The following is a 13,345-nucleotide window of genomic DNA, read 5'->3' as shown; positions in this document are numbered from 1 at the left end:
ACTCATGCTTATTTGTCATTTTATTTCCACTTGCCACCTGATATACCAACATAATTGATACAATGAGATAACAAGGTATAGAGCTGGATGGACACAGCAGGCCAGGCAGCATCAGAAGAGCAGGAAAGCTAACGTTTTGGGCCTGGACCCTTCTTCAGAAATGGCATTTCTGAATCCCCCATTTCTGATGAAGGATATAATTGATACAGTGATTTCTTTTCTCACAAGCTCACTTAATAATACTTACAATTTGTGACTTTACATCCCCATTTTATGGGAAAAATGTCATTTTAAGACATCCAATTTTATAGCACATAGGATCATCTCAATCATTCATTAGAAACTTACTGTCAACATTTTTAATCCAAACGCTAAGTGGCAAAATTATGATCTAGATTATGAAATGCAATCAGCAAATGTAATAAGAAAATTAGCCTTGATATGCATGAAATGTTTTCTGATAGAATGAAGAGTTAGGATAACGTTAGTGGAATCCCAAAATGGATACATCAAGATAATGGGCTTTGTTTATCAGAGAGATCCATGCTACAAAGTGTTCAGTATTCAAAACAAGCCTGGGGTCGGGCAATTCCGTGGAGTTTGTCCAAAAACAGTCTAAAACAATTTGAAAAATCAAAAGCTGCAAAGCATCAGCTAAATAAAACCATTGTATGCATCTTTGTTTTCCAGACACCATTGCATCTAGCTGTCCTTAGTGGAGATCTCCTCACAGTCCAGATGCTCTGTGAGCAGGTAAGTTCAAAGGACAGACACATTTCCTGTTGTTCTGTGTTGTATTTCATGTTACTCAGGCATTTTAAAGATTTCAATAACATTAGATCATTCCGTATGATGGAGGTGTGCTCAGCAACATGATTTAGTACCTGCTTGAGAAAAGAACTTCCTTGCTCTAAGATAAGTTGTAGCACTCAAACTTGAAAACAAAGTTGCGAAAGTTGGTAATTTAACATTAAAGTTTTTCATAACTTATGATTTAATATGTGTGCTAGGTTAATAGTGCAACGTAGATGTTGATCAAAGCATATTTAAAATATTGTTAATTTTTCACACATTTCCGTTTGGAACGGCAGACTTGTGCCCAATAACACTTATGCAGCTTCATCAAAAATGATGATCAGCATAAAAATGAAAGAACTGAGAAGTGGGGATTAACAAGATCCAAGAATAGCTTCCCTCATTTGGATGAGATGGGTATCATCAATATATAGTCTTGTTTTGAAAATAAATCTATAACTCATTGAGATGGCTGATTTTACATTCCGTCAGATGTTAAGTAAAATCACATAGATGTAAAATTAGACAGCTAAATCAATTTGTGTCAAATTAGCACGAGACGTGTTGGATTAAAGTTATCCCTTCAGTATACTCCAAGAAAGTAAGAACTGCAAATGTTGGAGTCAGAGATAACACAGTGTGGAGCTGAAGGAACACATTATCTTTTAGAAATCAGTGCATCTAAATATTACAGAATTATTTAAGATCCATCAGCAGTCCACCCATTCCCTCAACAAGATTTTTACACCAGTTGATGTAGAACTGAATACATACTGTCGCAGTGTTGATGTGTAGTGTAAAATACGTGGAAGGTGATGCAATAACATTGATTCCAGTCTTCAATAAGCCTTGATTTATTCCTCATCCAACACCTCAGTCTATAAATTAGACAGTCCAGGGAGACATCATAATGCAGCTATTTGGATTTTAATTTAAAGTAATAATCCAGATTAATCCAATGGCCTTAGTAACCTACTGTGATATAACTTCTCAGGATGTTTTCTAATCAGCCTATATAGAAACATTACAAACACCTCTAAGCAGGTGGGACTTGGACTCTCCTAGTTCAGAGATGGGGACATTACCATCACACCACTTGAGCCCTTAATACGTTTCTAATCAACCTGTTCAGAGATGTTATTACATCCCTTTGGAGCAGATGGGACTTGAACCTGGGCCTCATGGTTCAGTATAACCTCTCAAGATGTTTATAGAATTCAAATTTCACCATCTGCGATGATCGGATTCAAATCTTGGTCACAGAGCCTTTAACCTGAGTTCTAGGTTAGTAGCCCAATGCTGATATCATTAAACCACAACCTCCCCAGTAAAACCTCTCAAATACATTCTAAGGCAAAATACTTGGATTGATCCAATCATTATAGAAGCAAGAGTCAGTTACTTAGTCACTGAAGTCTTGTTCCATCATTCCATCAGGTTGTGGTTGAAGTGTACCTCAACTCTTATAACCTGCCTTTTTTCCATGTTTTTTCAAAGCATTATGTGATAAGAATCTTTCAGCTTCTGCCTTAAAAATTTAATTGATTCAGCTGCTATTCTGTTTTAGGGTGAGAGTTCATGATTTCCATTATGATCTGTGTAAAAAGGTAATAAGATTGTGCTCCTTATTTTTTCAGAGGAAATTGTTTCTCTATAACCATACTATCATAGCCCTTTATCATTTAAAAACACAACAAAAATAACACCTCAACATTCTCAAAAAAATTACAGACAAGAATTGTGCACCCTCTCGTCGGATTTTCTCACTTTAAACCCAGTGGCCTTAGTGAATATTAACTTCACAAATTATCATTCAACCAATGGATGTTACATACTCTGACTGGAGATTTTCTTGGATTTGACTGATCACAAAACATAAAAAATCATGTTCTCCATACTTCATTCCCCACCGTTGGATTCTTCCCTACAACTGCCTAAACATCTAGTCTCCCACCTCTATCCCAATTCTCAATCTTAATTTCTCCCCCAAGCCTCTAAACCCTCATCTCCTTTCCAAATCTCTGTAATCTTTGTCCGTCTCTACCCAAACTCCTAAACCCCATACCATTACCATTCCTCACCACCTTGTGACTCCAAAATCTGACAGCAGAACACAAATTGTTCCGACCAATGTCATGGCGTCCTGCTGTAACAAGAAGTGGAGCATGTTCTTGATTAAAAGGCTTGTCCACAGTGTCAGCCCGTGATGTCACAGAGTGGACCAAGAGGTTTCTGCTTCAGCAGGAGAGTGAGAAGAACAGCTGGGATACCAGGACATATTCCTTCAAGATTCATGCCTTATTAGCAGGAAACTGCCAGGTAATCCTGGAGGATTACCAACCCTAGAACAGGGTACGCAAAACTGAATGGAGTTTTCCATGTGGGGTCTGACCAAGTGCCTGTACAACTGAAGCTGAAACACCATCACCTCTTATTCCAGTCTCCATCGTATAAAGACCATCATTCCATTAGCCATTAATACTTTTGGTGCTTGTTCATCAGCATTTGATTTTTTTAAAAATTTGTTGATTGGATATAGGTGTCAGTGGTGAGACCAGCATTTATTGCCAATCACTAATTGCCTTTAAGATGGTAGTGGTGAACCACCGTCTTAAACTCCTGCAGTCCATGGGCATAGATACACCAACAGTGCTGTTAGGGAGGGAGTTCTGCGATCTTGCCCCAGAAACAGTGAAGAAGTAGCAATATAGTTCCAAGTCAGGATGATTTGTGGCACATCGTACATACTGTTTACATGTATCTGCAACCCTCATCCTTCTAGTTAGTAGAGTCTATGTATTTGGAAGTTGCTGTTGAAGAATGGTTTATGAGTTGTTGCAATGCATCTTGGAGTTGGTGCACACTGCTGCCATTGTCCATCAGTGATAGATGGACTGGAGATTTTCCTGGATTTGACTGAGCTGGATTTGACTGATGCTTCAGCATCAGTAAAGTGAAATGAGAATTTAAGAGCTGCTCAGTTCTGCCTTCCAATTGTATAACATTATCACACTGATGTGTAGTTGGACGTAACAAGACATGACATTGATAAGGACATGGCCTCTGGGAGTTATGCACTGTCTCATTTGCAACAGTGATGGTTTCTTTAAGTGCCAGAATCTGCAACCTCTGGCTGATGTACCATCTGTCCTGAGGTTGGTTTGATGTCTGATTCTGTGGCTGATGCATCCCACTGTCCTTGTGATTGATGTGACCCCTGTCCCAGTGGCTACTACAGCCTCTGCGTCTACGATCAGAGGTTATGTGGTTGCAGGAGGAAGTAAGAAAAGTATTTAATCATGATGCTGTAGCCATAATTAGTGCTTACAGGCTTGATAGTGTTTTTTATTTGCCATGACTTTCGTAAGTTTATACATGCCCTGTAATTGACAGAGTAGTGCAGGGTAGGTTTGCTCATAAATCGTTGCCTGAATGTGAAGACAGAAAGAGCATTCGGCCTCTCTGTATTTAATCACTGTGATATCCTCCTCAATTGCCACTACCACTCTGCCTTCAAAAATAGCCCTGCTCTTTTGGTAGCCTTTAAGGGCTTCCACTGAGGAGATACAGCAGTCCGATCTTCGAAGCCTTGTCTCTGATTTGCTTTTTGGAGATATACATTAATAGCCCACAGCTCACCTATTTAATGATTTTTGAGTTACAAAATCTGATATTAGGTGCACCTTGGGTCTGTCTAATGAAGTGCAAGAGTCTCCTTAAAAGGTTATCAGTTTAGCTGGGATACTTTGTCTTAGGGTATTGCCATTATATTTGCCAGCGTGCTTATGGATTACTTTGTAAAGATATGCATTGTAATTGAATTTTAAATGTCCCCATCAAGCTGAATAGTTTAATATAATAGTAAGATTATGAATGAAATTTGAACTTAACCAGCTATTTGGGTAAATATTTCTAACTGTTGCAGTAGATGTATCAATTGCTAAACCCAAACTGTATTAGCCTTCAGTTTGCAATTCTTTGCAAGAAATTATAACTTTACATGAATTGAAAACATGGCATTCAAGCTGGAAAATAGTACTTAGTAGAATACTAATGTACAACTGTAAAATTGAGGAAAATTGGACACTTTTCAGGACCAAAAGTGACAGCCTCAGCCATGAATGAATTTGCACAGTATACGGCAAGAAACAATCTGATCAGAGTAGCCAGGGAGTAGTCAGATGAGCTCCCTCTCCTTGATATCCTAGTTGAGAAATCACCTAGTGTGCTCTGTACTACTGCCTATCACAGACATGCTTTCACAAATCAGAACAAACATTGGGATTCCCACAATTCCATTCATTATAAGTTTGGCTTCATCAGTAACCTCAGAAATAGGGCCCAAGTTGAAGTAACTCCATATAGGGCAGAATCCCATCACCAATTCACCCTTTATTTACACATAGAGGGTCCTTGACACTGACCCAGCTCCCTCAGAGCCAGCTCTCAGAGTGAACAGAATCTCTGACACTCCTGTTTATATCCACCAGTCTTTAGGACATAAGACACACAGACCTAGTGTCTTGCCAGCACTGATGTTCATATACCACATTACTCATTTGTGCATTAGGCATAATATCTTAGGCCCTCTGATGAGTCTGCACGTTATACACCAAGAAAGACCCTGATCAAGGAAGACATTATCCCATGGATGGCTTTGATGTATCTTATTTCAGCATTAAGCTTGCATGGTGCACAAGTAACTTGTATAGCATTTGTAATGAGCTTAGCCAGGCAGACCTCAAAGAATATGAGTTCCCTGATTAGACTGTTAATCTGGTCTAATCATGGAGCCCTAGCTGTCATATATGAGTTGTAGGCAGAAACAACATGGACATGCACTATTGCTGTTTCAACTGAACATAATTTGTGGCATTTATTCTCTAGTTCGTTTCTCAAGAAAATGCCTTCACCAATCAGAGTCAACTTGCCTGGGTGAAAATTTAAATACCGCTTAGCAATTAACTGTCAGTCATCATAAATGCATTCATCATTGCAACACCACTGCAAGGTAGCATCCAATCAGCAGTCAGTTAATATGAATGTTTTTCTCTTTACCCTGCTTGCAAATTGTCCAGATGAGTGCAACATGAGAAGCTGTTTCTTCAGTAATAATCAAATATAAGATGAGTTTTCTGTCAAACGTATTTGTTATCTATTCCTATCTTACATGTGATACTTTTGAAAGGTTTACATACAAAAGTGATATATAGAATGAACAATTGCATAGGAACTTTGGTCAATCAATGGGAATAAATGTTTAATTAATTATGCTAAAACCTCTTTAAAACATTGAAAAGAGCCCAGAAGGTCAATGTGACCTTGATTTATATTGTAGGTTAAATACTTTTTGCATGGGGTGACTCTCCTCCTTAGCCAGAAACAAATCTAGATTTTTTCTTGAAGGAATACAATAAATTAGCATGCACCAGTAATCTGTTCCAGAGGTCTACTATTCTCTGAAGATTTAGAAAAACCTACTATCTAATTTTGCTATTACTTAAAATGTAAGTGTGCTCCTGGTGCCAGTCTAACCTACCCAGTTGAAAAAATAGTCCACACAAATATATTGTAACCTTTGCTGCTTTATAATATTGATTAAAATTACCTGACTCCACACTTCTGTAAAGCATACTGACCCTGTTTGAGTAACAAAATTGTTTTAAACTAGAAATTGATCACATCACTATTCTCTGTTCTTTCCAAAGCCTAAGTATCCCCCATCATGTGTGGAGATCTAAATTGCCGCAGTGTTCGAATAGAGGCTTAATTGATGTCTTGTGCAAAGACGAAATGGCTTTCTTTGTTTTGTAGTGACTTGCACCTTGATTATAAACTTTTATTTTCGCTACAGCTTCACAGTGTTTAACATGCACTGGTCATACTCTTTAAAATGATCTATCTTTTAATCAACTCTGGTTCCTTTAGAATGTGGTGTATATATAGCATGTAGGATGCCCAATCAGATTCTAAATACACTGAAATCATGAAAACCTAACATAATTCAAAGTTGTAAGGACAGTGATTTGTAAAATGGAAATAAAGTTGCTGACTTGATGCAGTGGTCTGTGCCTTTCAGAGTTTGAGATGATCAGATACTGCTGGTTTGTTGAGTGAAGATTTTACTTTATATTTAGCGCACAATTACTGGCAGGTGCTATTCCTTCCTGTTTACATTGCTGTAATTAGTTCTAGGCAGGTCATGAGATGTTATAATACTGCAGCCAAATGCTTGCAGCAGTTTAGCACCTGATCACTTGGAATTTACCCTAAATATAGCTTCCATTTTGGCTAATATGTGTTAGTGTCAGTACACTTCTATGTCATTTTAGAGAGTTAATTATTTCCCTACATATGCACAATATCAAGCATCTCAGAGATTGGTTTTAACCCTGCATCTCAAAACTGTGTGGTTTCTCCAGCTGCAAGCAGAAATATTGCCAACGCTTCATAAATTCAAATTTGACATATTATTGAGATGAATTTTAAGAATTTGAAATGTTAGCTATAATCTAACTCTTCGAAGTTGCTGTTTTTGTTGTTTTGTTGTAGTTGCTCATAAGTTCTTACATTTTTTTGATCCTAATGCAGTGTGCAGTAGAACTAGAAACTGAAGATAAAAGTGGAAACACACCTTTAAAACTTGCAAGAGAATGCCAGTATAAGGATATAATAACACATTTAGAAAATACTATCTATCAAGCAAGGAATGTGATTCCAAGATTTGACTGGAGGTAATATAAAACAATTCAGTTGCGTAAATTTTTTTTTAACATATCACTTTGCTCTAGAGACACAGTCTCAAAATATGCGTTATGTTGGTTAGTGATGAAATACAGTTGATCACTCTGATAAAACTGTGAAGAGGGTCCAAGCAAAAAGTATAAATGGCCAACTTTGTAACTGAACCCATTAACAGCCAACCTGGGAGAGGTAGTGATACTAGGAAGCAATGCATTTTTTAAAAAATTAGATGAGTGCATGAAGAGGTATAAATTGTAGAATCTATAATGGGATTGAAGTGATCAAAAAGGCTTGAGATTTGTTCTAAGATTAAATGGGTTTTTGCCAGCTATGGTTTCCAAGGTGAAGTAGGAAACAGTAGCAGTCCTTTTGAGGTTGAATCTGGGGAGGTAAACACTATGCATTTGAAAATATTGCTTTGTTTTGTGAAAATGCAAGTTATATAATAGGATAAGGGAAAGTTGATGGGGGGTGGTGGAAATGTACTAACATAAGCTAAATGTAGTTGCATGTCTGATTTTGCTGCTTTGCAGGTTTCACTGGATGGTGCAGAATCAATTGTCCTTTGTAAATTCCTGCAGCTACATGGTGTATGGATTAAGGAAGGTGCTGCTGTGACCTTTATAATCAGAATAAGGCCAGGAAAGCAAAGTTAGGGTAATGTTTTATTAAATGAGCCAAAGGTAGCCAAAAGTGTATTCATCTAAAGAATCTCCAATGCATAAGATTGCCTCAAGAAGGCAAAAAGTGCTTCTTAATTGTCATAAATAATTCTGAATTATCATTTATTTGATAATGCTTGTAACAGTGTTATTATAAATACTTTCTGAAATCCTAAAAGAATTAAACAAATCTACTGGCTTGTGTCACTAAGGTACCTAAGGTGCAATTTTCCCTTGCCTTGAGATGGCAAGAGGGGAAACAATGAGGTAAGTTAGACATGGAGAGAAACTCACTCCCTTCTCGCCAACTTGGCAGTCAGGCAATGGGCAAGAGCATAAACAGCTTACTCAATTTGTCAACAATTAAGCCCATTAGGTGGTCAATTAATGGTAGGAGAAAGAGGCTGAACTTTGAAAGTCAAATCCTGATTGGCCTCTCCCCACAACTACCACCCTGTTTGAAGAATGGAAATACTTGATTTCTCAAGGCTGAATCCTCTGATGAATAAGCCAAGACTGGTGGATTTCAGGATCCAGAAGCTGCCAACTTTTGATTGTCTGGCAGCTTTTGGCAACCTGACTCACTACTATTGAGGCCTGTGATGGGGTGAGATATTCGCTCACTTGTCAGCTGATTGGCGGGTAAATGGGTGAGTTATCCCACCAGTGGGCCTTCTGTATTAGTTGCCATCTCACACACTTAACTCTCACACTTTAAAAAATGTGTGAAATTCTACCCATGGAGGATTCAGCTTGTGATAAATGATTGTTAAGACAGAAGCTTTAGTTAAGGGATCATGTGGTACAGTGACAGTATCCCTACCTTTGAGCCAGGAGACCCAGGTTCAAGTCCCACCTGCTCTAGAGTTGTATAATGATGTCTCTGAACAGGTTTATTAGAAAATACCTGGTTGGTGGGGATCAAGGAAAATGTCATCATAGCATAGCAAGGGAAATTCTTTGTAATTTGATTAATTAAGAACAAAAAGGTGCGTAGTGACAGCCTCTGATGAAGGGTCTAGGCCCGAAACGTCAGCTTTTGTGCTCCTGAGATGCTGCTTGGCCTGCTGTGTTCATCCAGCTTCACACTTTATTATCTTGGATTCTCCAGCATCTGCAGTTCCCAATATCTCTAGTGACAGTTCTTATTGGCCAAATCATCAATAATGAATCTTGGAGGTGTGGGAGTGAATGACAAGCTTCTGAATCTTAAAACTAGCATTGCTTCTATATTAAGCACGATTTAGAAGAGTTTTTTTTTCCGCAGAGATTCTTTCAAGCTGAGTACTTAAGATTGAGTTATACTTAGGAGGAGCATTAGGGCAAGTCATAAGGAGGACATGGAGTCACATTGGATGGGAATTACTGTGCACATTCAGAACCCTTCAGAACTTTGGGCGGAATCTTGTGCTCCTGGAGACAAAGAATCAAGAGGCAGTAAGAAATGTAATTCGGCAGACTGGTGTCATGCCTAAATCCCAACAAAATTAAGTTTGGATCTGGAAAGTCCAATATCAGTGAAGCACAATTTTAAGGACCTCAGCCAGCCATTGGATTAAACCAGTTGCCAGTGGGCCTGTCACCATGTGGCTTGTCTAACACGTGTAGGCAGCTTGTTACCCTGGATTGGGGGCCCCCCCTCAATAAACATCTGGCCAAGGAACTGGATATAGGGCAGGAAGATGTCTACCATGGTGCCATATACCTCTCACCCATCCCATGCTTGCTTCTGACCGCCTCATTCCTCTCTCCCTGAAACCCCTAAACTCAGAAATCACCCCAACAAATCACTGGCCTTACACCTTGGTCTTCCAGCAGCAGCTCTCACTGGGTGAGAACCTCTATCCCCAGTGTCCTAGCACACAGCAAAGGTCCCCATTGCTTTTGGAATCAGCAGATCTTTCCAAGGAGAGGGAAAGTAGTTCTTTCTCTGGCTGTCTAGCCAACTGCAGAGATCTCTGTTGCCTCAACAAGATTCCACCTATTGTCCATGAGTTTTATCACAACGAATGTGGTAGGCAATTAGGAGAATCCCCAAAGAAATGCACCTCAACTGATCCTGTCATGCCTTCTTATTTTAGCTGTGCTGCAAATGGACTTATTTTGTGTCATAACATCTCTGAACAGACTGATTAGAAAATATCTACAAACTGACTTATCAGGCTGGTGTTTTGGGAGAGATTTAATCAGTGATTAAAGAGGTTTCTGTTTTATTGTGGCAATTGTATGACCTTCCACAATGTGACATTTGAACTTATATTGTCAAACAAGCAGGAATGCAGTGTGGGGAAGACAGGCCTATAGCGTTGGTTCCAGCGTTAAGATAATGTGATTAGGCAGGAGGAGGTTGATCAGATGCATTATATACTAAAAGATCATTATTTTTAAGCAAACTCCAAGAGCACACTTTTACTGAGAACTTCATTTCATTTAAACGCACTCTGAAAAACCTGCAACCCACTGATGACTACTCCCCATATTTCTGTAACCAATTCTTACCTAATTAACTCATTATTAAATATCCATCACTTGTTCACTTGTTCCATTAGGTCTCAGGCATCCCTCCCAACCTTATTAGGAGATAACAGGAAGACTTTGCAATTGGAGGAATGGAGAGGAGAGCCAGATCAGGGAGGCCCAGTGTTTCATTTTAGAACCCAACATGTTCTTCCGAGCCCACGAAGGAAAATATTTTTAAAAACTCACCATTTTTGGAGTAGTCCCTTTACTGTTTCACACTTCAGTCACACCCTACGTATCTGTCACAGCCTAATCTGGAAGCCCAAGAAAGATCTTTTTTACTGACCTCCTCATGGGCCTCCTCATAGAATAGTCATCAACAGTTAACAGGTCTAGGCAATGGGCTGTGGATGGGATCGTAATTCATAACTGACAGCCTGCCTCTCTCTTGCAGCAACTTTTGTGCCCAGGTAACCTTAGAGAGGGAGCAGGCAGTGTCTACCAACACACTTGAGGCTTTTAGAGAAAGGCCCTGCAGGGCTCAAATGCAATATCTTCCCATTTTGATTTAGTCCTCTTCTCTTTCCCTCCTCATTCCCTATTTCTATTGTTGTTGGACTGCACCAGGTGGGAAGTGCTTATTAATTGTTATGTTTTAAGTTATGAACCGAGTCATTTAGCGGGGGGTACACGTAAATTTAAAAGGATTTTGGTGCTTTCTAGCAGTTGGCCCACGCACCTGCTCAACGAAGCAGATTAAAATTGCAACCAATAGGAAGACAGTGGGATCACTGGGGTTAAGTTGCTGCAGCTAGTTTCTGTCAGAATGCCAGTGTTACAGTCATTTAAAGTATTGATAACAAAGACACTCTGTGCAAATTATGTGAAGCGATCCACTTTGAGTTACCATGAAACATAGGAAAAGGGAGCAGGAGTAGGCCATTCAGCCCTTTAAGCCTGGCTTCACCATTCAATGTGACCATAGCCGATCATCCAACTGTGTACGTCGTTCTTGCTTTCACTCATTCTATCGGAATCCTTTAGCCCTAAGAACAATATGAAGCTCCTTGAAAACATTTGATGTTTTGCCCTAAGCTGTTTTCTGCGATTGGGAATTCCGCAGGTTCACTGCTCCCTGGGTGAAGAAATTAAACAGCCTCCACTTTAAAAAAAAGAGCCCTGAAACTGGGCACCTACTGCTTGCTCAGTGCTTGTGCCTTGTTCATAGGCAGAAAGATTAAAAAAAATGACTAGAGAGAAATAGTCTTCAAAATGGCAGTTTGTTGGCAAGCACAATAGGTGGAATTTAATCTTCCTGGCAGAGGCAGAAATAGATTCCCCATTGTTTTCGTTTAAGAATTAATTCCCGCAATACTCAAATGAAAACTTAAAGAACCAGCACATGGGCATGAGTACTTATCACAGCATCCCACTATCGGTTGACAGTTCAGCAGGTCTGGGCAGGCTATAAAGGTGTCACCTGGAAAAGCAAGTAGGCTCTGTGTCAGGATCCCACTTTTCTTGAGTAAAAACAAAGTTGCTGGAAAAGCTCAGCAGGTCTGGCAGCATCTGTGAAGGAAAAAACAGTGTTTAATGTTTCAGGTCCGGTTACCCTTCCTTAGAATCATGCCCTTGTCCATCTGCTTTTTGTCACAAGTCTGAGCCCTTAATTCTGTTCATCCCTTCATCCATTATAGACATTTTCAAACTTTTCCATACATCAGATCGTCTGCTTATTAATTTTACCCCCACCCCCATGTAACTGTCAGATTGAAACTTTGTCCATACCACTTTGGAATGTAAAAACCAAGATATGGACCCTTTTAGCGGTGCTTCCCTGCAGATTCTCCTCCAGGCTGTCAGAGAATGCCATGAGATGCTCGTCCCAAGGGATGTTAACCCTTGACCAAAGTGGCATGGACAGGGTTGTCAAAGGAGGGTTAGCAACCTTGGGGTTGGCTGAGGATTCTGAGTCCAATTCAGGAAAAGCGTCAGTGACATCATGCAGTCTGCCCTGGTAAATGACATGGTGGCCTTGGATTGTTCCTCCTGGACATTAGGCTACATATTTGTATGAGTGTACAGGCAGACTGGGTGGATAGATGTGTGAGGGGCTTCAGGATGGATGGCACTTGAAATCTAAACATGTGACGATTTGGCTTGAGTGAGCAAGCAGATGCTATCTAAATACAATGATGGGTCAGTATGTGAGACAGGGATGTGTTGAACAAGGGGCTTTGTTAGCATTTGTCAAGTCACCAAATCGCTACTTCTGCAGCAGGGCATCCTGACCTGAACAAAAGATCAAAGACAGGTGGATGGGTGCCAGTCTCCCGTGATTTTCACTCCTGAGGTGGAAGATGTCCTCTAGATTGCTGGAGAACAAGGCCACAAGCCCATAGCTGATGGCAAGGTTGGACTGGCAAGGGAGCAGAGTGAGAATGCATTATACCTGGTACTGCCATATGGTCACTCAGGACCATGGGAGGAATTGTGCTGTGCTCATGAACTCTGTGGAAAATTAATGTGTTTACTTTGTTCTCCTTTACAGATCTCCACAATCCAGACCCAAAGCCTCAGCCACTGGAGGTCGAAGATTCCATTTCTGGGGAAATTAGACCAGTGACCCAGAGGATACACTGTCACCTGCATTTCCCACACTCTTCACCAGTGCAGGCCCACCA

General features: G+C 39.9%; 1 protein-coding gene across 1 annotated transcript in view; it reads left to right on the top strand.

Annotated features, from left to right (window-relative positions):
- Positions 1–13,345, top strand: part of LOC125455695 (uncharacterized) — an 81,884-nt gene that overhangs the window by 30,500 nt on the left and 38,039 nt on the right. Inside the window, exons 4-5 of the mRNA XM_059644094.1 lie at positions 691–753; positions 7,387–7,529. Of these exons, the coding sequence (XP_059500077.1) occupies positions 691–753; positions 7,387–7,529 (206 nt within the window). The remainder of the gene's footprint in view (positions 1–690; positions 754–7,386; positions 7,530–13,345) is intronic.

This window comes from Stegostoma tigrinum, chromosome 1 (assembly GCF_030684315.1).
Source record: "Stegostoma tigrinum isolate sSteTig4 chromosome 1, sSteTig4.hap1, whole genome shotgun sequence".
Lineage (NCBI taxonomy): Eukaryota > Metazoa > Chordata > Chondrichthyes > Orectolobiformes > Stegostomatidae > Stegostoma > Stegostoma tigrinum.
The sequence above is the reverse complement of the archived record's forward strand: the minus strand, read 5'-3'. Positions and strand labels throughout refer to the sequence as shown.